Source organism: Sus scrofa, chromosome 7 (genome assembly GCF_054392235.1).
Source record: "Sus scrofa isolate SSC_HxYL_T2T_F1_AM1 chromosome 7, Sscrofa_HxYL_maternal_Yorkshire_Landrace_v2.0, whole genome shotgun sequence".
Lineage (NCBI taxonomy): Eukaryota > Metazoa > Chordata > Mammalia > Artiodactyla > Suidae > Sus > Sus scrofa.
Genome location: NC_139389.1, coordinates 73,819,352 through 73,843,504, shown reverse-complemented (window position 1 = coordinate 73,843,504; position 24,153 = coordinate 73,819,352). Strand labels below are relative to the sequence as shown.

The 24,153-nt window shown below is 42.5% G+C and overlaps 1 protein-coding gene across 3 annotated transcripts; it reads right to left on the bottom strand.

The window, feature by feature from the left end:
- EAPP (E2F associated phosphoprotein) lies at positions 1–23,007 on the bottom strand. Of its 3 annotated transcripts, none has more exons than XM_084969042.1 (6): positions 22,519–23,007; positions 17,426–17,607; positions 15,253–15,348; positions 12,952–13,069; positions 9,395–9,508; positions 1–563 (listed from the first exon to the last, which is right to left on the bottom strand). In XM_084969042.1, exons 2-6 carry the CDS (start codon positions 17,487–17,489, stop codon positions 287–289), a joined length of 669 nt encoding a protein of 222 aa, XP_084825168.1. In that variant the 5' UTR covers positions 17,490–17,607; positions 22,519–23,007; the 3' UTR covers positions 1–286. The 3 variants fall into 3 exon arrangements, with proteins under 3 accessions (XP_084825168.1, XP_001928405.3, XP_020954833.1); XM_001928370.6 differs by having other exon boundaries at positions 22,840–23,007; XM_021099174.2 differs by lacking the exon at positions 12,952–13,069 and having other exon boundaries at positions 22,840–23,007.
- Positions 23,008–24,153: the final 1,146 nt, after the last annotated feature.

The window sequence follows — 24,153 nt, the reverse complement described above, 5'->3', positions numbered from 1 at the left end:
TTACTTATAACTCTAGCACATTTTAATTCTAAAGAGCTTTAATAAATAAAAAGCCCCAATTTCCAAATATCTATCAAAAAGGGTATGAATAATGAGTCCCATCAAAGCTGAGGGAAAAAAAATTTTTGAGGGAGAAGGATGAAGGTTGATAACCATTTTCTTTCAAAAAGATAAAGATAAAACACTGTTCCCTCAAATAACAATTTAGAATGTCACTTGAGATAAGCAGGCAAATATGTCCATATTTGCACCATTATACTGGGCAACTAAATGCCAACTTAGCTATTTAGGAATGGCTTGCTAAAACGTTGAAAAAATGAAAGACTTCATCCTTATCGTAGACTGCTACTTCAGTGGAACATTCAGTGCACATGACTGGGTGATAGATTTCTTCCACATTGGTCTCTGCCTGCTCTGCAGCATCTTCATGGTTAGATTTCATCTTCTTATGACCTCGCCTTTTCTTCCTGTTCTCTGGGGTTTTGTATCTTAGAATCTCTTCTTTGTTGACAGAACAATTCATGACAAACATTGCTCTATATTGAGTTTTGTATGATTCATGCCTAAGAGAAAAATGAAACGGAGAGTTTGGATTCAGGTTCTATTTTAACAGTTACAGATTTAGACAAATTTTGAGCACACCAAAAACTTACTAAAATACCAAAGTAAAGACATGAGAACAAAATGAGAAATTAAAAAACTTTCAAGAGTTTTTTCTTATTTTCTTTTTAGGGCCACACCCGTGGCATATGGAGATTCCCAGGCTAGGGGTCGAATTGGAGCTGTAGCTGCCAGCCTATGCCACAGCCTCAACAACGCTGAGCATCTGTAGCCTACACCACAGCTCACAGTAACACTGTGTCCTTAACCCACCAAGCAAGGCCAGGGATCGAACCCGCAACCTCATGGTTACTAGTCAGATTCATTTCCACTGCACCACAACAGGAACTCCCCAAGAATTATTCTAAGAATAGGAAGAGACTTGTTTTGGGGGGTTTTTTTTTACTCAATGAATTTTATTACATTTATAATTGTACAATGATCATCATAACCAAATTTTATAGCATTTCCACCCCAAGCCCCCAGAGACTTGTTAATACATAATAAAGAATGAATGTAATCTCTTTTCTACTGCTCTGGTTTTTTGGTTTGTTGGAGTTTTTTTTGTTTGTTTGTTTGTTTTTTGTCTTTTGAGGGCCACACCCACAGCATATGGAAGTTCCCAGGCCAGGCAGGGGTCTAATCGGAACGGTTGCTGCCAGCCTATGCCATAGCCACGGCAATGCCAGATGAAAGCCACGTTTGCAAACTATACCACAGCCAATGGAAACGCTGAATCCTTAACCCACTGATGAGGCTGGAATTGAACCCGCAACTTCATGGCTCCTAGTTGAATTCCATTTCCACTGTGCCACGACGGGAACTCCTCAGAAAAAAATTTTTTATTTGCTCTTCAAACTTAGAAAGACAAGGAGTTCCCTTTGTGGCTCAGTGGGTAATGAACCTGGCTAGGATCCGTGAGGATGTGGGTTCAACACCTGGCCTCAATCAGTGGGTTAAGGATCCAGCATTGCCGTGCCGTGATCCTTAGGGTGCAGGGTGCAGACATGGCTCAGGGTGCAGACATGGCTCGGATCTCATGTGGCTGTGGCTTCGGCTCAGGCCGGCAGCTGTATCCAATTCAACCGCTAGCCTGGGAACCTCCATAAAAAAAAAAAAAAAAGATAAGAAAAGTTGCTGGAAGTAATGTTTTAATAAGTTTTGTGTCTTTTCCTGTTGTGGGCTAAGACCCTGCCCTTTTCTCATTATAGGTAATGTCAATCTGGTCACCATTTTAGTAAAAGCTAGTTTTATTTATTTATTTATTTTTGGCTATACTCATGGTATGCAGAAGCTCCCTGGCCAGGGATGGAACCCAAGCCACAGCAGTGACAACACTGAATCCATAACCTCTAGGCCACCAGGGAACTCCTACAAGCTACAGTTTTAAAAGTTTAAAGAGCATCTAACTTTATAATGTGCACCCTTGGCAGCAGTCTGAGCATTGCCGTGATCCTAAACAGACACAATGCTTCCTTTGTTCTCCTCATGTACTCAATACTCTCCTACTTCTTTCTCAACTTGGTAAGTTACTTTCCCTTTTTTTCCCTCTTAAACCTCATACAGTAGAAATACCTACCTGGCTAAAAACAGTAAACTCAAGTTATGCCTTCCTTAGTCTTTTTTTAGGGCCGCACTTGCCATATATGAAAGTTCCCAGATTAGGGGTCAAATCAGAGCTACAGCTGCCAGCCTATACCACAGCCACAGCAACACAGGATCTGAGCCACATCTGCGACCTACACCACAGCTCATGGCAATGCCGGATCCTTAACCCAGTGAGAGGAGCCAGGGATCCAACTTGCATCCTCATGGAGACTAGTCAGGTTCATAACCCACAGAGCCACAACAGGAACACTCCCTTCCTTAGTTCTGAATGCTGATCCTCTCCTCCACCACCACACTGGTGCTTCTCTAGATGAGACTATAAAAAATTTCATTTATACTGCACTGTATTGGAATCCTATATTACTGCAGAACACAACTTTTACCAAAGCCAATATCTACTGTTAGATCATGAAGCAACTTCTTTTGGGTGTAGGAACACTGTAACATGGTAATATGGTTTAATTTAAAAGAGAAGCAACTTAACTACAAAGACATTTTACTTTTTCTTTATTTCATATTGTAGTTGTCAATATATACACAAAAATCTTAAGAGTTCATATGAAGAGTACAAAAATTGTTGCAAATGATCAGAAACTTCAAGCTACCTAGTAAGAATAAACTACATCTGGTACTCACTAGTTACTAGAACAAATCCACCACCTACATCATCATTTAGTTTCAGTTAACCTGATTGAGAACATGGACTAAGTTAGGTATTTATAAGACTACCCGAAAAAAAAAAAGGGGTGGGGGAAGAAATGGGAAGAAAATATTTGGATTGATAGAATGAATTTAAAAAAAAAGATCATCTCAATTGATGAAGCAGAAAAAGTATTTGTCAAAATTCAATACTCTTACTTGATAAAAACAACAAATAAACTAAGAAGAGAAAAATCTCAATACAATAAAAGTCATATATTAAAAATCCATAGCTAACATCATATTACATGATGAATGACTGAAAACTCTTCCTCTAAGACAAGGAACAAGACAAAAATGCGTTTCACCACATCTATTCAACAAACTACTAGAAGTTCTTTGTTTTTTGGGTTTTTAGGGCCACACCATGGCACATGGAGGTTCCCAGGCTAGGGGTCGAACAGGAGCTGTAGCCACTAGCCTATGCCACAGCCACAGCAACTTGGGATCTGAGCCTCATCTTCAACCTACACCACGGTTCAGGGCAACAGCAGACCCTTAACCCACTGAGCAGAGCCAAGGATCGAAGCCATGGACACTAGTCAGATTCGTTTCCATTGAGCCACAACGGGAACGCCAAGAAGTTCTAATCAGAGCAATTAGGTAAGAATTGAGCTGCGACCTACACCACAGCACACAGCAATGCAGGATCTCACTGAGCAGAGCCATGGATTGGAGCCATAGACACTAGTCAGATTCATTTCCACTGAGCCATAACAGGAACTCCTAGAAGTTTTAATCAGAGCAATTAGCTAAGAAAAAGAAATAAAAGGCATCCAAATTTGCAAGGAAGAAGTTAAATCTTCTTTGTTCATGATAACTTGATGTTATACGTAAAAAAAACTCTAAAGATTATACACGCAAAAAAAATCTATTAGAGCTAATAAGCTAACGTAGTAAAGTTGCAGAATACAAAAGCAACACATAAAAATCTCGTTTCTTCTATACACTAGCAGTGAACAATCCAAAATGGAAAGTAGAACAGAGATTACCAGAGGCTGCTGGGGATGGATGTAGAGATTAGGGAATTATTTTCTAATGGGTACAGTTTCTATCTGGAGTGACAAAAAAGTTCTGGAAATGGGCAGTTGTGATGGCTGTATGATATTGTGAATATAGTTCATGTCACTGAATTATATGCTTAAAATGGTTAAAATAAAGAACAAGATAAGCATGCTCATCCTCACTACTCCTATTCAGCACAGTGCTGGAAATTCCAGCAAGAGCAATAGGTTAAAAAAAGAGGAGTTCCCAGAGTTCCCGTCGTGGCTCAGTAGTTAATGAATCCGACTAGGAACCATGAGGTTGCGGGTTCAATCTCTGGCCGTGCTCAGTGGGTTAACGATCCGGCGTTGCCGTGAGCTGTGTTGTAGGTTGCAGACACGGCTCGGATCCAGCGTTGCTGTGGTTCTGGCATAGGCCTGTGGCTACAGCTCCGACACGACCCCTAGCCTGGGAACCTCCATATTCCGCGAGAGCGGCCCAAGAAAATGACAAAAAGACAAAAAAAAAAAAAAAAAAGCAAAAAACAAAATTCTGTTGCATTTTCACTAACAACAAACAGAAATTAAGAAAACAATCTCATTCACAATAGCATCAAAAATAATAAAATACGGAGTTCCCGTCGTGGCGCAGTGGTTAACGAATCCGACTAGGAACCATGAGGTTGCGGGTTCGGTCCCTGCCCTTGCTCAGTGGGTTAACGATCCGGCCTTGCCGTGAGCTGTGGTGTAGGTTGCAGACGCGGCTCAGATCCCGCGTTGCTGTGGCTCTGGCGTAGGCCGGTGGTTACAGCTCCGATTCAACCCCTAGCCTGGGAACCTCCATATGCCGCGGGAGCAGCCCAAGAAATAGCAACAACAACAACAACAACAAAAGACAAAAAGACAAAAGACAAAAAAAATAATAATAATAATAAAATACTTAGAAATAAATTTAACCAAGGAGGTGAAAGATCTGTACACTGAAACCTATAAGACACTGAGGGAAGAAACTGAAGAAAACACAAATTAATGCAAAGATATCACCATGTCCACAGATTGCAAGAATTAATATTGTTACAATGTCCATGTTACTCAAAACTATTCCCTATCAAAATTCCAATGGCATTTTCCATTGGAGTAGAAAAAAAAAAAAAAAAAAGAAAAAAAAATCCTAAAATGTATATGTATATGGAACCAGAAAAGACCCCAAACAGCCAAAGCAATCTTGAGAAAGAATAAAGTTGGAGGCATCACACTTTCTGATTCCTTACTACAAAGCTATAATAATCAAAACAGTATCAGATTGGCATAAAAACAGATTCATCAATCAATGGAACAGAATCAAGAGGCCAGAAATAGGGAGTTCCCATTGTGGCTCAGTGGGTTAAGGACCCAAAGTCATCTCTGTGAGAATCCAGGTTTGATCCCTGGCCTTGCTCAGTGCGTTAAGGATTTGGCACTGCCAGCTGCTGCACAGGTCACAGTACAGCATGGATCCATATTGCCATAACTACGGCACAGGACTGTGGCTGCAGCTCTGACTGAACTCCTGGCCCAGGAACTTCTATATGCTGCAGGTGTGGCCTTAAAAATTAAAAAGAAAAAAAAAAGAGCCCAGAAATAAACCCATGAATAAACCATCAACTATTTACTTGACAAGGGAGTCAAGAATATTCAACAGGGGAAAGATAGTTTCTTCAGTAAATGGTACTGGGAAAACCGGAGTCACATACAAAAAAGGAAATTAGACCCTTAACTTATACCACTCACAAAAATTAACTTGAAATAGACTAAAGACTAAAATATAAGATCTGGGAGTTCCTGCTATGGCACAGTGGGTTAAAAATGCAACTGCAGCAGCTAGGGTCACAGCAGAGGTGCAGGTTCAATCCCCAGCCTGGTGCAGTGGGCTAAAGAATCTGGCACTGCCACAGATGCAGCATAGGTCATAGGTGCAGCTCAAATTCAATCCCTGACCAAGGAACTACCACATGCCACGGGTGCAGCCATTAAAAAAAAAAAAATTAATAAAATAAAATGTAAGATCTGAAATCATAAAACTCCTACAATAAAATAGGGCAGGGAATTCCCATCGTGACTCAGTGGAAACGAATCTGTCTAGTAAGCATGAGGACGCAGGTTCAAACCCTGGCCTCACTCAGTGGCTCAAGGATCCAGCATTGCTGTTAGCTGTGGTGTAGGTAAACAGGGCAAAAACTCCTTGACAATCATCTTGACAACAGTTTTTTTTTTTTTTTTTTTTTTTTTTTTTTGTCTTTTGTCTTTTTGTTGTTGTTGTTGCTATTTCTTGGGCCACTCCCACGGCATATGGAGGTTCCCAGGCTAGGGGTTGAATCGGAGCTGTGGCCACCGGCCTACGCCAGAGCCACAGCAACGCGGGATCCAAGCCGCGTCTGCAACCTACACCACAGCTCACGGCAACGCCGGATTGTTAACCCACTGAGCAAGGGCAGGGATGGAACCTGCAACCTCATGGTTCCTAGTCGGATTCGTTAACCACTGCACCACGACGGGAACTCCTTGACAACAGTTTTTTGAAGATGACATCTAAAGCACAAGAAACAAAAGCAAAAATAAACCAGTGGATGTTCTTAAAAATAGTCTGAAATAAAAACAAGTTTAAAGGTATGTTCAGAGAGCAAGGAACTCTAAAAACTGCCCCACCGGAAATTAAAAAGGACTTAAATAAAAAGTCTTCAATGAAAAATGCAATAACTGGAGTTCCCATCGTGGCTCAGTGGTTAATGAATCCAACTAGTATTCTTGAGGACAAGGGTTTGATCCCTGGCCTTGCTCAGTGGGTTAAGGATCTGGTGTTGCCATGAGCTGTGGTGTAGGTTGCAGACACGGCTCAGATCCCAAGTTGCTGTGGCTGTGGTGCAAGCTGGCAGCTGTAGCTCTGATTCAACCTCTGGCCTGGGAACCTCCATATGCTGCGGGCACAGCCCTAAAAAGACAAAAGACAAAAAAAAAAAAAAAAAAAAGCAGTAACTACAACTAAAACTTGAAATAGATTAAAAACTAAAATATAACTCACTTATTTTAGCACTGAATAATATTCCCATCCTGGCTTAGCAGTAATGAACCCAATTAGTATCCATGAGGACAAGGGTTTGATCCCTGGCCTCACTCAGTGGGTTAAGGATCTGGTATTGCCATAAGCTGTATCGCAGGTCATGGGTTCGGAGCCTATGTTGCTATGGCTATGGGGTAGGCCAGCAGCTGCAGCTCCAACCAACCCATACCTCTTGGAACTTCAATATGATGCAGGTGCAGCCCCCCCCCCAAAAAAAAATCATCACGGAAATAAATATTGAAATTACAGTAAGATATTACCTCATATCTGTTAGAATAGCTATTATCAAAGATACAAAAGATGAGTTCCTGTTGTGGCTCAGCAAGTTAAGAACTCAACATAGTGTCTGTGAGGATGCAGGTTTGATCACTGGCCTTGCTCAGTGGGTTAACAACCCAGCATTGTCACTGCAGTGGCTTGGGTCACTGCTGTGGTGCTGGTTCAGTCCTTGGCCCAGGAACTTTGGGTGAGGCTTAAAAAAAAGAAGAGTTACTTATAAAAGAGGATGTATCCCACTCTTGGGCATATATCTGGATAAAACTCTCACTGAAAAAGACTCATGCACCCTTATGTTCACTGCAGCACTATTCACAATAGCCAAGACATGGAGACAAACTAAATGTCTATCATCAAATGAATGGATTAAGAAGATGTGGTAGATATACACAATGGAATACTACTCAGCCATGAAAAAGAACAAAATTAGGTCATTTGCAGCAACATGGATGGAACTAGAGAATCTCATACTAAGTGAAGTCAGTCAGAAAGAGAAAGACAAATACCATATGATAGCGCTTATATCTGGAATATAATATATGGCACAAATGAACCTATCCACAGAAACGAAACTCATGGACCAGAAGAAAAGACTTGTGATTACCACTGGGGAGAGGGAGGGAGTAGGATGGACTGGGAGTCTGGGGTTAATAGATGCAAACTATTGTATCTGGAGCAGATAAGCAATGAGATCCTGTTATATAGCCCAGGGAACTATATCTAGTCACTTATGATGGAACATGATGGAGAGTAACGTGAGAAAAAGAATATGTGTGTGTGTGTGTATATATATATATACATATATATGTATATATGTATGACTAAGTCATTTTGCTGTACAGTAGAAATTGACACAACACTGTAAATCAACTATAACAGACAAAATAGAAATCATTAAAAAAACAAAAAAACAGGCCATCATTAATAAATCCACAAATAACAAGTGCTGGAGGGGCTGTGGAGAAAAGGGAACCCTCCTGCACTGTTGGTGGGAATGTCAACTGGTACAGCCACTATGGAGAACAGTTTGGAGATACCTTAGAAATCTATACATAGAACTTCCATATGACCCTGCAATCCCACTCTTGGGCATCTATCCGGACAAAACTCTACTTAAAAGAGACACATGCACCCGCATGTTCATTGCAGCACTCTTCACAATAGCCAGGACATGGAAACAACCCAAATGTCCATCGACAGATGACTGGATTCGGAAGAGGTGGTATATATACACAATGGAATACTACTCAGCCATAAAAAAGAATGACATAATGCCATTTGCAGCAACATGGATGGAACTAGAGAATCTCATCCTGAGTGAAATGAGCCAGAAAGACAAAGACAAATACCATATGATATCACTTATAACTGGAATCTAATATCCAGCACAAATGAACATCTCCTCAGAAAAGAAAATCATGGACTTGGAGAAGAGACTTGTGGCTGCCTGATGGGAGGGGGAGGGAGTGGGAGGGATCGGGAGCTTGGGCTTATCAGACACAACTTAGAATAGATTTACAAGGAGATCCTGCTGAATAGCATTGAGAACTATGTCTAGATACTCATGTTGCAACAGAACAAAGGGTGGGGGGAAAAATGTAATTGTAATGTATACATGTAAGGATAACCTGACCCCCTTGCTATACAGTGGGAAAATAAAAAAAAAAAAAAAAAAAAAACAGACAATGTATAGCCAAAATTACTTGTATAAAGATTAGTCATGTGGCACTAAGGATATGTAAAAAAAGAATATCATAATTCTTAAGTACCTCAAGTCTCTCTTTTTTTTTTTTGTCTTTTTGCTATTTCTTTGGGCCGAACCCGTGACATATGGAGGTTCCCAGGCTAGGGGTCGAATTGGAGCTCTAGCCGCCAGCCTACACCAGAGCCACAGCAACGCAGGATCCGAGCCGCATCTGCAACCTACACCACAGTTCACAGCAACGCTGGATCCTTAACCCACTGAGCAAGGGCAGGGACCGAACCTGCAACCTCATGGTTCCTAGTCGGAGTCGTTAACCACTGCACCATGACGGGAACTCCTCAAGTCTATTTCTTAAACAACCAACACCATGCGGCTTTTTCGTGTGTGTGTGTGTGTGTGTGTGTGTGATTACACTTTAGCCATTACCTTTGGCAGTCAAGACACAGTGTTGTCATGCAGGCAGGGCAATTCAAGACAGCATCACTATTTGGAACAGGTTGTTGCTGTTGACGTGGCCTCTGTATTCCAAAACCGTGGTACCTAAAACAGAAAAAGAAAATAGAAGGTGGAAACATTAAAGCCAGGTCTTGATTTCTTTTTTTCTTTTTCTTTTTTTTTTTTTCTTTTTCAGGCCACACCCATGGCATATGGAGGTTCCAAGGCTAGGGGTCCAATTGGAGCTACAGCTGCTGGCCTACACCACAGCCACAGCAACATCAGATCTGAGCCATGTCTGCAACCTACACCACAGCTCACGACAACGCTAGATCCTTAACCTCCACTCAGCGAGGCCAGGGATCAAACTCGCAGTCTCATGGTTCCTAGTCAGATTCATTTCCGCTGCACCACAACAGGAACTCCCAACTCTTGATTTCTAATGCTATTCTCCGATAGAAGAAAATAATACTCCTTAGAGAAATGGTTGATTCTAGGAATGGGGCATACAAGATGGACCTGGAACATCTTGCAGTGCAGGAAAGTAATGATGTGCTAAAAAAGAAACATACATGCACAGTAAGATAGGTATATTAAAGGGGCACAGGAGCCAACCAATTACAGCATGAAAATAAAGTACTATTAAATTATAACCAAAGTAGGAGTTCCCGTACTGGCGCAGCAGAAACGAATCTGACTAGGAACCATGAGGTTGCAGGTTCAATCGCTGGCCTCGCTCAGTGGATTAAGGATCTGGTGTTGCCATGAGCTGTGGTGTATGTCACAGATGTAGCTTGGATCTGGTGTTGCTGTGGCTGTGGGTGTAGGCTGACAGCCGTGGCTCCAATTCAACCACTAGCCTGGGAACCTCCATATTCCATGGGTGTGGCCCTAAAAAGCAAAAAAAAAAAAAAATATATATATATATATATATATATATGTAGCCAAAGTATAAATAAATGTCCATGAGTCCATGCTGACATAAATGATTTAATAAATAAATAAATGGGGGAGAATAAACCTCCCATATGTAAAAATTACAAATAATTTATGAAGACATCTCTCCTCAAGGAGGTGGAGCATAACTCCATTCCTAAGTCTAGGCTAAACATAGTGACATCCTTCCAAAAGTATGATACAAAAGGGATGGAAAGGGTAACTTTACAGTAGAGAAGCCTGACAAACAGGACCTCACCACAGCGATCAAAGTCAAGATTAGTAGGAGACATAAAGCATGTGACATGACTGTGCCCTTGATATAAAGTGATGAAAAGGCACTTTACTTCTGTGGTCTTCTTTCCAAAAACTTGTAATTCCAGTCTAATCATGAGAAAAACATTAGATAAATTCTAATAGTGGGGCCTCCCACAATATACCTGACCAATGCTCCTCAGAACTGTTAAGGTCATCAAAACAAGGAAAGTCTGAGAAACTGCCACAGCCAAGAAAAGCCTAAGTAAGGAGATATGACAACTAAATGGGCTCTTGGAACAGAAAATGGATATTAGATAAAAACTAAAGTAATCTGGGAGTTCCCCTGTAGCTCAGCAGGCGAGGGATCTGGCATTATCACTGCTGCCCCTCAGGTTGCTGCTGTGGCTTGGGTTCGATCCCTGGCCTCAGAACTTCCACATGCCAAAGGTAAAGTCAAAAATAAACAAAAACAACGGCAAAAAAAATAAACTAAGGAAATCACAATAAGAAAGAAAAAAACAGAACACTGTAAATCAACCATAATGGGAAAAATAAAAATCGTAATAAGAAAAAAAAATTCCAGAAGTCCCGTCATGGCACAGCAGAAATGAATCTGACTAGGAACCATGAGACTGCGAGTTTGATCCCTGGCCTCGCTGAGTGGAGGTTAAGGATCTAGCGTTGTCGTGAGCTGTGGTGTAGGTTGCAGACATGGCTCAGATCTGATGTTGCTGTGGCTGTGGTGTAGGCCAGCAGCTGTAGCTCCAATTGGACCCCTAGCCTGGGAACCTCCATATGCTGCAGGTGTGGCCCTAAAAAGCAGAAAAAAAAAAAAAAAAAAAAAAAAAAAGAATGGATGTGTGTGTATGTATAACAAACAATCACTTTGCTGAACAGCAGAAATGATCACAACACTGTAAATCAACTATACTTCAATAAAATGTTACAAAATTTAAAAGTCGAAGTTCCCATTGTGGCTCAGCAGGTTAAGAACCTGACTAGTATCCATGAGGATGCAGGTTTGATCCCTGGCCTCACTCAGTGGGTTAAGTAGCTGGTGTTGCTGCAGCTGTGTTACAGACTGGCAGCTGCACCTCTGATTCAACCCCTAGCCCAGGAACTTCCACATGCCACATGCATGGCCCTAAAAAAAGAGAAAAAAAGGAAAAAGGGAAAAAATGATATAAATGAATTTATTTATAAAACAAGAGACTCCAGGAGTTCTCCGTCACTCAGTGGCTAACAAACCCGGCTAGTATCCATGAGGTCGTAGGTTCAATCCCTGGCCTCACTCAGTGGGTGAAAGGTCTGGCGTTACCATGAGCTGTGGTCTATGTTGCAAACACGGCTCGGATTCTGCATTGCTCTGGCTGTCATGTAGGCCAGCAGCTGTAGCTCCAATTCAACCCCTAGCCTAAGAACTTCCATATGCCATGGGTGTGGTCCTAAAAAGCCAAAAAAAAAGAGAGAGAGAGACAGGCTCAGATATTATAAACCATATATTCTTTTTTTTTTTTTTTTTTTTTTTGTCTTGTTAGGCATATGGAGGTTCCCAGGCTAGAGGCTGAATGGGAGCTGCAGTCACCGGCCTGCACCACAGCCACACCAGATCCAAGCCACATCTGCGACCTACACCACTGCCCACAGCAACACCAGATCCTTCACCCACTGAGCAAGGCCAGGAATCAAAGCCACATCCTTCCTGATTAACCCTAGTCAGATTTGTTTCTGCTGAGCCATGATAGGAACTCGGGCTTTTCATTTTTAAATTAAACTATTCAGGGAGTTCCCATTGTAGCTCAGCAGGTTAAGAACCCAACTAGTATCCATGAGGACACAGATTTGATCCCTGGCCTCACTCAGTGGGTTAAGGATTTGGAGTTGCCACAAGCTGTGGCGCAGGTTGCAGATGCGGCTTGGATCCAGTGTTGTCATGCCTATAGCATAGGCCGGCAGCTGCAGTTCCAATACAACCCCTAGACCAGGAACTTCTATATGCCACAGGTGCAGCCCTAAAAAGAAAAAATACAATAAAGGAAGAAATAAATAAATAAATAAAATAAAATATTTAGGAGTTCCCTGTGGCTGAGCAGCATTCTTACTGTTGTGGCTTGGGTGACTGCTGTGGTTCAGGTTTGATCTCTGGCCCAGGAACCCCTAGCCTGCGAACTTCCACATGCTACAGGAGTGACCAAAGATAAAAATAAAAAGAAAAGAAAAGAAACTATTCAGCAGTTTTTCCTCACAATTTCTCTACGCACATCTGTATAAACATATACACACAAAACATGAATGCAGTGAAAATCATCTTTTAATAATTTTTTTCTAAAGATTCTAAATATTAAAGTTCTTACCCTCTTCTCTGTGCATCAACCCAAGCCTGATCTCTGTTATCTTTTTCAGGATCATAGAGTAATTCATCATTTGTTGGAATTCTGTGTTGTTTCTTCTTTTTTTTCTTGGTCCCCTGTGCTAATTTTGAAAATGTTAAGGATATGGATAAGTATCATGTCTAAAGTTCACGACTGTTTAATACAGAATAAAATATCTCATCCCCTAAGCTACATATTTTTTCTACTATATCTTCCTAAAAAAGAATTTTTTTTTTTTTTTTTTTGTCTTTTTTGGCATTTCTTGGGCTGCTCCCACAGCATATGGAGGTTCCCAGGCTAGGGGTTGAATCAGAGCGGTAGCCACTGGCCTACGCCAGAACCACAGCAACGCAGGATCCAAGCCGCGTCTGCAACCTACACCACAGCTCACAGCAATGCCGGATCGTTAACCCACTGAGAAAGGCCAAGGATCGAACCCGCAAACTCATGGTTCTTAGTTGGATTCATTAACCACTGCACCATGACGGGAACTCCTAAAAAAGAATTTTTAAACTATTCTTGCAGTAAAGTTCAGAATTGAGCTCAAATAATAATTGAGTCTCAAAAAGACCAATCAAAGCATGTCAAGAATAGAAACTATTTTTATTTATTTACTTTGCTTTTTTAGGGCTGCACCTGCAGCATATGGAAGTTCCCAGGCTAGGGGTTGAATCGGAGCGCAGCTGCCAGCCTACACCACAGCCACAGCAACACAGGATCCGAGCCAGGTCTGCAAGCTACACCACAGCTCATGGCAACGCCAGACCCTTAAGTCACTGAGCGAGGCCAGGGATCGAACCTACAACTTCATGGATCCTAGCTGGGTCTGCTTCCACTGAGCCACAATGGGAACTCCTGGAAACTACTTTTTTTTTTTTTTTTCTTTTCAGACTGAACAGATTCAGGGTTTATTTTCGAATCCCTCACCTCTACAAATTGTTGGCCAAAAGTTTGCTCAACCAAGTGATAAATGCCAAATAGAATGAAATATTTTTGCACAGTCTCTAACCTTTCACAATGTCACAGTTAAGTGAGACAAAATACTTTTCAAAGCAAATTGAATTCATTTGCAATATATAACACAACTAGCATTAGTTTAAATGAAATTACATAAGATGGCATTTCTTTTTTGAAAGTTACTTGAGAATTTACCTCTATGTGATCAAGTTTACATATTCCCTTTTTTTTTTTTCCAACTGTACAGCATGGGGACCAAGTTACAAATACATGTATACATTCTTTTTCCTCCCATTGTTCTGTTGCAGTGTAAGTACCTACACATAGTTTTCAATGCTACACAGCAGGATCTCATTGTGGAAACTATTTTTGATGTCTTAAATTCTCGGTAAGTTCTCATACATAAAACGCTACTGATAATCAAAACAAAAACAAATAAAAAAAAACAAAGTATAGTCATCCACATACACTAGACCTACTTGAGCTGGTCAATAATTGTCAAAAAATATAAAAATATAAAATTGTTTCTTCACCATATAAATTGGTTATTTGCATATTCCAGTATAATTACTGATATAATTAAGTCAGTTTTAGCTCTTGTCATTATGCTCAACTTTGTTCAAATTTTATACAAAATCAATTCCAGGAGTTCCCGTCGTGGCTCAGTGGTTAATGAATCCGACTAGGAACCATGAGGTTTGGGGTTTGATCCCTGGCCTTGCTTAGTGGGTTAAGGATCCAGGGTTGCCGTGAGCTGTAGTGTAAGTCGCAGACACAGCTTGGATCTGGTGTTGCTGTGGTGTAGGCGGGCAGCTCCAGCTCCTATTAGACCCCTAGACTGGGAACCTCCATATGCTGCGGGTGCAGCCCCAGAAAAGACAAAAAGACCAAAAAAATAATAATAATAATAAATAAAATCAATTCCAAAGATCAGAGAGATTGATTTAAAAAAAAAAAAAAAGCAGCAAGGGAAAATTCTGCAAGACTATAAAAACATAGAAACTATCTGCAGTTGTGAAGGCAAATGTTGCTACATTAAAGAAGCTGAAGGAAGAGGGGCACAAGGCCCTAAGGAAGGAGCTACTGAGTGGGGACATCCTCTTCCTCTCCCAGGTGCATCTCTGCAACACTCGCCTCAGTCCCACGTATTCATTTGTGTGTGTTCCCCATCTGTTCTTATGCATCAATCCTGCTTTTGTTTTCACACCAATTTCCCGCAATTTCCTAAAAGCTAAAACTCAGAGGGAAATCCTAGTATCAAATAATTGCTGGATAACCCTTTTTTCATAAAATGTAACTGCTTAACCTAGTACACATGTTACTCACCTGCTTTGTCTTCATCCTCAGAATCAGAATCAAAGTATATATCGTCATAATACTTTGTTGGAGCTGTTCCAACTTTCCCATGTCCTGAGGAAGATCCTATTAAAACCATAAGGGAAGTTTAAAGACCAAACCATACATAATTGACAAGAAAAAAAACTCTATACATTCTCCGGCACTTCAGAATTCTTTCATTTTCTTTGTTTTTTTTTTGGGGGGGGAGGTTTAGGGCTGCACCCGCAGCACATAGAAGTTCCCAAGCTGGGGGTCAAACAGAGCTGCAGCTGCCGGCCTATACCACATCCACAGCAATGTGAAATTCAAGCCGTGTCTGTGACCTACACCACAGCTCACAGCAACACTGGATCCTTAATCCATTGAGCGAAGCCAGGGTTCAAACCCAAGTCCTCATGGATACTAATTGGGTTCGTTACTGCTAAGCCACAGTGGGAACTCCTTCAATTTCATTTGGGTGGCAAAATACTTTCACATCAATGACTTACCGGATTTCTGTGCCCCGTGCAATTACAGAGAACTTCCCTTCCTTGAATAAGTGTTCCAAATCATGAGAAAATTATTCTCATCCTTCCCACAGAGACCAACAGCATATATAATGATAAAAGCACATCTAGGAGTTCCTGTTGTGGCTCAGGAGGTTAAGACCCTAACACAGTGTCCATGAGGATGCAGGTAGATCCCTGGCCTCGTTCAGTGGGTTAAGGATTCAGCATTACCACAAGCTGCAGCATAGGTCACAGATGACACTTGGATCTGACATTACTGTGGCTGTGGCACAGATCTTGGGTGTAGCTCCAATTCAACCCCTAGCCCAGGAACTTCCATATGCCACAGGTGTGGCCATTTAAAAAAAAAAAAGCACATCTAACAAAAGAGACATGTTTTCAAGTTGTCTGCATATATATATATATATATATATATACACACCTTTCAGCCACGTAGTATACTATAGAGAACGGAGAATAAACATGTTTTTTTTTTGGGGGGGGGGACCTTTTAGGGCATATGGAAGCACCCACAGCCACAGCAATGCCAGATCCTTAACCCACTGAGCGGGGCCAGGGATCAAACCCGCATCCTCATGGATACTAGTCAGATTCATTACTGATGACCCATGACAGGAACTCCTAAATGTCTTGGTTTTTTTCAGTTTTTTAATCTTTTTTTAAGACTACACCCGTGGCATGTGGAGGTTCCCAGGCTAGGGGTTGAATCGGAGCCGCAGCTGTCAGCCTACACCACAGCCACATGGGATCTGAGCCTCGTCTGCAACCTACACCACAGCTCACGGCACACCAGATCCTTAACCCACTGAGCAAGGCCAGGGATCGAACCCACATCCTCATGGATGCTAGACAGGTTTGTTAACCTCTGAGCCATGACGGGAACTCCTACCTTCAATTCTTAACAATTAATATATAGCATAACAACATGGACACACAGCTGAGGAGTTCTACTTTCAAACCAGTTTTTAAGTCGGGTATATTTTACATAGAGACCAAGTTATCGAAATGATGTATGTCTCATTACTCAGTAAAATGAAAATGAGACAAGAATTGTGGTGACACAATTCAAGCTGCTATGTCAGTGCTATGTAACCTTAAAAATACTTCTATAGGAGTTTCCATTGTGGAGCAGTGGAAACAAATCCGACTAGGAACCATGAGATTGCAGGTTCAATCCCTGGCCGTGCTCAGTGGGTTAAGGATCTGGCATTGCCCTAAGCTGTGGTGTAGGTCACAGTATGGCTCGGATCTGATGTTGCTGTGGCTATGGCCAACAGCTATAGCTCCAATTTGACTCCTAGCCTGGGAACTTCCATATGCCACAGGTGCGGCCCTAAACAGAAAAAAAAACAAAAAAACAAAAACAAAAAACCCTTCTGTTAAGTGTGGTTTTTTTCTTTTATTCTGGAGTAAAAATTACAAAAGGAAATCAAACAAGTAAACAGTACTAAACAGCCTCCTTCCAGAAACACAGGAAACCGCTTCACTCGTGATCAAAGAAAACTAGGCTCAGGTTGCCAAGCACATTTATTCATTTATTCAATAAGTATTTACTGAGCACCTACTGAAAGTGCTGGGGACACAACACAGTTCAAATAAGGTTCCTTGCCGTTATGGAGCTAAGAGAAATATATGAAAATCTAAAATTTTACCTGTTTCCAGAGAGGATAACTTGTCCTCCATTGTTTTTAAGGTGGAATTCAATTCGGCTTCCATTTCTTTTTCGAATTCATCTTCACTAGATGATTCACTTTCTCCAGTAAGACATTCTCTGATGAGTTTCCGCTTTTGGTCAGGGGTTCCATGTAAAAGCACATCCACTTCATCTTCAGAACTAGAACACATTTAAATTATAAAAAACATGAATTTTTTTTTTTTTTGGGGGGTCTTTTCTAGGGCCGCTCCCACGGCATATGGAGGTTCCCAGGCTAGGGGTCCAATCGGAGCTGTAGCCACCAGCCTACGCCAGAGCCACAGCAAAGCGGGATCCGAGCCGCATCTGCGACCTACACCACAGCTCACAGCAACGCCAGATGGTTAACCCACTGAGCAAGGGCAGGGATCGAACCCGCAACCTCATGGTTCCTAGTTGGATTCGTTAACCACTAAGCCATGACGGGAACTCCAAGAACATGAATATTAAAGAGTTATAATAACTTAAAATGTCCATCACCTCACGCCCCAACAACTTTACTGCATTTGATTCATCTGTCCCTACACACAGATCTCCCCACTTAATAGATCAACCATTTATACATATTTCCAAATATATTTTTAAGTCTGTACATTTCCTCTTGTAAATGTTGTACAGCTATTTCTCTTTGCCATTAAATACTACAACGAACATCTCTGTAAACATCTTGTTTCTGTAGAATTTCTTAGGCTAAATGTCTAGAATTAGATGCAAACATCTTTCCAATTTCTGGAATTATCACACTACTTTCCAAGAGTATTGCACCAATTCATAACACCATCAGCAATGAAAAATTTATCTCACAGAACTGGGAGTTTTTTTGAAACTCTGGATACTTAAATAAAACTTAATCTATGTAACAGATAGCTAACATATCCATACAAAATGTTAACAGATAGTAAGTAAATATTACAGTATAAAAGGCACAGTGCTACAGAGAACCATAAAGAGAGAAAGCTAAATTACATTCCAGGAGTTCCCATCATGGCGCAGCAGAGAAACAAATCCGACTAGGAACCATGAGCTTGTGGGTTCAATCCCTGGCCTCACTTGGTGGGTTAAGGATCTGGCCCTGCCATGCACTGTGGTGTAGGTTGCAGATGTGGCTCAGATCTGAGGATGCTGTGGCTAGGCTCTGACTACCTCTGGCCTGGGTACCTCCATATGCCATGGGTGTGGCCCTAAAAAGCAAATAAATAAATAAATAAATAAATAAATAAATAATATTCCAAATTCTCCTGAGCAATTTCTGCCAATTTCCTTGCTGTTTCATACCTAGGTTTCCCCACCAAGAGCAGTATGACAGAATTAAACCGGATACCAGCAGGAATGAAATGTTATCAAGATAAATGAAATGGTCAAGACATTTCTAATACAGTCAACAGTTTATACACAACATTCAATTATTCATAGTCTGAGAAGTTACAGAGTATCCTGGGTTTTGTGTCTCTATTTTTATCTTCTGCAATGCTTGTGAGCTTCCAGCAGAAGGTAAATAAGAAGAACACAATACACACCAATCAAGTTTGCTAATGACAGAAGCCTTGTCCAGATTCTACTCTCAAGATAACTCCCCATCTGACACTGCTCATCCTGACCAGCATGCTCCCTTTCTCCACTACCACTATATTCACTCAGGTCTGCTTAACTCTGCCTGCGCCACCATGGCCTAAAGGTCCCCAAGCCTCCAAACTCTTGTTTCATTCCACCCTTAACCCTGCTGCCAGAATGTTATTCCTAAAGAACTCTCATCACACCACTACCCAAATCCAAAAGAAAATCATCCATGGGGTTCCCATCATGGCTCAGTGGTTAACAAACCCAACCAGTATCCAGGAGGATGTGGGTTCAATCCCTGGACCCACTCAGGGGGTTAAGGATCCACTGTTGCATGAGCTGTAATGTAGATGGCAGATGTGGCTCGGATCCCACGTGTTGTAGGCCCCAGTTCCAATTTGACCCCTAGCCTGGGAACTTCCATATGCCACAGGTGTAGCCCCAAAAAGCAAAAAAGAGAAAGAGCGTTCCGCAGTCTGATTTCAACACATCTTTTCAGCCTTAGCTCTCAAGATTACCCTGGAACTACCCCAGTGGTCTTCAACTGGGAGCAATTTTGGCTGCTTCCCCACCTCCTCTAACCCCAGGAACATTTGGCATAGAGATTTTTTTAGAGTTTTTTTTTTTTTTTTTTTTTCTTTTTCGGCTGCACCCTCAACACATGGAAATTCCCAGGCCAAAGAGTCAATCCAAGCTGCAGCTGCAACCTACACAGCAGCTATAGCAATGCCAGAATCTTAACCTATTGCACCACAGTGGGGAAGTCCAGTTAGAGATTTTTTTCTTTTTTTTTAATAATGATTTTTACTTTTTCCATTATAGCTGGTTTACAGTGTTCTGTCAATTTTCTACTGCAGAGTGAGGTGACCCGGTCACACATACATGTATACATTCTTTTTTCTCACATTATCATGCTCCATCACAAGTGACCAGATATAGTTCCCAGTGCAGTCAGAGATGTATTTGATTGTCTTAATTGGGAGGCGAGAGGAGCTACTGGCATCTAGTGGCTTATTCACCACCTGCTGTAAAAGAGGTAGATTCTCCAAGCGCAAATGGTCCTAAACCATGATACCAACCCAATGAATGTGTAGCACCCATCTGGGCCTCTCCACGTACAAGAGTTGGGAAGTAAGAGTGACTAACACAAACATGATGCTCATGCTTCTTGCTACGCTATGAGTTCTCTCCAACTCAGAAGTCTCATATGTTCTGCTGGTTTCCGTGAAACAGTAACAGGCTATAAAAGATTCACTTATAAGCAGGGTAAAATCAAATCCTGATAGACATCTCTTAAACACCTCTAACACAATCTCGCTTCTTAAAACAAGCATTCATTTCAGAGCCCTGAGTAGGGCAATAGTGCCTAATAACACGGTTTTGTTTCCACAGTATTTATTTTTACAGTTAGCAATTACCTTACCAGCGGCAACTGTCAGGGGAATATAAAGCATCCTTAAAGAAATTTAACTACAGGAGTTCCTGTTGTGGCTCAGCAGGTTACTAAACAGATGGGTATCCATGAGGATATGGGTTCAATCCCTGCCCTGGCTCAATGGGTTAAGAATCTGGCATTGCCACAAGCTGTGGCATAGGTTGAAGATGTGGCTCAGAACTGGTGTTGCTGTGGCTATGGCAGAGACCCCAGCTACAGCTCTGATTTGACCCCTAGCCTGGGAACATCCATTTGCTGCAGGTGTGGCCCTAAAAAGAAATTTAACTACAAAATGTAAACTGAGAGTTCCCACTGTGGTGCAGTGGATTAAGAATCTGACTTGGGTGGTTGCAGAGGGATGGGTTCGATCCCCAGCCCGTCACAGTGGGTTAAAGAATCTGACAGCGTGGCCACAGCTATATCTTGCATTCAATCCCTGGCCCCGGAACTTTCATATGCAACAGGTGCAATCATAAAACTTTTTTAAGTCGTAATTTGTGAATTTAAAAAAAATTAACACCAGAGTTCCTGTTGTAGTGCAGTGGAAACAAGCCAACTAGTATCCACAAGGATTCGGGTTCAATCCCTGGCATCGTTCAGTGGGTCAGGGATCTGGCACTGCCATGAGCTGTGGTACAGATCACAGATGCAGCACAGATCCCTCATTGCTGTGGCTGTGGCAATAGGCCGGCAGCTGTAGCTCTGATTCAACTCCTAGCCTGGGAACTTCCATATGCCACAGGTGCAGCCCTAAAAAGCAAAAAAAAAAAAAAAACAATTTAACACACAAAAAAAGTAAACTGACTTTAAGAAAAAAATAAATAATAACAGGGATGAGTATGGAGATGGCAAGGGCAGAATAACTCAAGTTCAGGAAACACTGTTATATGGCTATCAAACTGAATTACTTATTGATGCCCTCATATGCCTCCTTTCACAGACTGGGCTGTGAAATTAACTGAAAGAAATTCTTTTTTTTTTTTGTCTTTTTGTCTCTTTAGGACCACACCCACAGCATATGGAGGTTCCGAGGCTAGGGTCTAATCAGAACTGTAGCCGCCAGCCTACACCAGAGCCACAGCAACATCAGATCCCAGCCAGGTCTTCAACCTACACCACAGCTCACGGCAGCACTAGATCCACAACCCACGGAGGGAGGCCAAGGATCGAACCCTCAACCCCATGGTTCCTAGTTGGATTCGTTTCCACTGAGCCATGATGGGAACTCCTGATTCTTGGACTCCATCCTCACTCCCCACAACAGAAATCTTCACAGCAGCTCAACCTCCCATACCTCTAACCCCTCCACAGGGTAACATAAGTAAACACTGCAACTAAAGGAAAGGCAGTTTCACGGAAAGCTTAGTCCCACAGAATGTCTTAAAGTTAATGAATGAGAGTTCCAGTTGTGGCATGGCGGAAACAAACCCGACTAGGAACCATGAGGTTTCATATTCGATCCCTAGCCTTGCTCAGTGGGTTAATGATCTGGTGTTGCCGCGAGCTGTGGTGTAGGTCGCTCGAAGACAGGCTCAGATTCTGCGTTGCTGTAGCGTGGGCCAGCAGCTGTAGCTCCGACTGGACCCCTAGTCTGGGAACCTCCATATGCCGCAGGTTCGGCCCTAAAAAGTAAAAAATAATAAGGTTTATGAACAAGATCTTCTGACAGTTTTAAAAAATGGCTAAAAGTGCCTGGAAATCTCTCGTCAACATAACTGCAAATTTCCCCCAGACAAGATTAACCCCTCCCTCCTGGAAATTCCCACGGTACTTAATCTGTGACTATCCGAGGTCATCTTTTCCTACAGTACTCTTGGAGAAACACATTTATTTCCCAAGCATACATCTTCCAAAATAAGTATCTTATTTCCCCTACTTTACCGTAGGCCTATAGAAGACAAAAAATCTTATGATTGACCTATGTCGCCCAAACCAAGCATATATTAGATGCTCAAAAAAAAAGTTAAATATTCCCTTATTTCTGTTTACAGCAGTTTATTCTTCATGATGGTCACTTCACAGTAAGTCCCGTGAGCTTAACATATCTCTGATATACTTACTATACTTCCTTTTTATGGATGAGAAATCGAAGATAAGTGCTTTCCTTCGGTCACAGTGCTAGTAAGATGCAGAAGCAAGATTCCATCTCACAGCTTTTGAATCTTACGCATAATTCCAGAATACGCCCCTTCCCCGCGCGTGTGTCGGCCCCGCCTCCCCGGTGGCTGCGCGAACACACCAGAACCCCCTCGGCGTCCCACTGGTGACAGCAGGGAGCGACGGGCGTCCGAACCGCCGGGCCGAGCGTCTGCACCTGCCCGGCAAGCGCACTGAGGGGGGGGGGTCGAAGCCTCGAGGGCCGGGGCGGGGCAGGGGCCCACCTGCTCAAAGCCGGTTCCTCGTCGCTAGGTTCTTCAACTGCGTAGGGGTCGTAGTCACCTTGGAGGCGGTTCATGGTGGCCTGCACCCACCAACACCGTCCTCAGGCGTCGACAGGATATCTGTTTACTCCGCCGGTCCCTTCCCTAAAGCGCTCCTACACCACTTCCGCCAGCACTTCCTGCGCGCTTGCGCAGACCATCCCAGCAAGGGGTGGGGAAAGGGGAGCGTCCCAGTGTCCTGCTGCTGCGCCCTGCAGCTTCTGCTTCCTAGGAACCCGCTTCCTTATTTCTTATTCATTATTATTATTACGAAGTTACAGTCGGCACCCTCAGAAGTGGCAGTCTCTGAGATTAGCCCTGTACTTGCAGTGTGTCACGTTATGACGAGAAAACGCCAACATCTGTGTGCTGAGGAATTGTAGCCTGAGATCGGGGCCAGTAGGTCTCCAGACAGTAGCACCCGATGTCCCCAACCTTCTCTCCTGAAGTCCTTATGCCTTCTTTTCACGTGAGACTGCCTTTCCCTCACACTGCTCACTTCTCAGTCTGACCTCTGCCCTACCGACTACCTACCGAAAAGTTGCGAGGTCGTCACCTAAGTAATTGCCTTTACTTGGCCTCTTTTCCGTCCCGAAAGAAAGAAAGAAGTTCCCATTGTGGCGCAGCGGAAAGGAGTGTGACTAGGAACTATGAGGTTGCAGGTTCGATCCCTGGCCTCGCTTAGTGCTTTAAGAATCTGTCGTTGCAGTGAGCTGTGGTGTAGGTCGCAGATGGGGCTCGGATTCCGCGTTGCTGTAACTGTGGCCTAGGCTGGCGGCTGTAACTCTAATTGGACCCCTAGCCTGGGAACCTCCATATGCCGTGGGTGAGGCCCTAAAAGACAAAAAACCAAAAAAGACATTTTCCTCCCCTTTTTCTGTAGGCCTATACTCCAGGCCTGCCTCCTTACCAACAGCTCTCCCCTCTTCTTGATTCTAATCAGATGACTACCCGGTCTTATTTAATCTTTGCCTTCTCCCCCATGCACTGCCGGTTTTCCAATTGCTTTGCTCCATATCTCCGCCTGTTGCAGCGCTGACAATTCAGTCAGTGCAGCCCAACTCAGCTCAGCATCTTTCCATCCCATTCTTATACCTCACAAATAGCTACCTATGACCCAGTTTCTGCCTTTGGAAGTTCCTGTTGGGGGCAGAGGAAACAATTTGAGCAGTATCCCTGAAGGATGTGGGTTCAATCCCTGGCCTCGCTCAGTGGGTCGGGGATGGGGGTTGCCATGAGCTATGATGAGCGATGGTATAGGTCTCAGAGACTGCT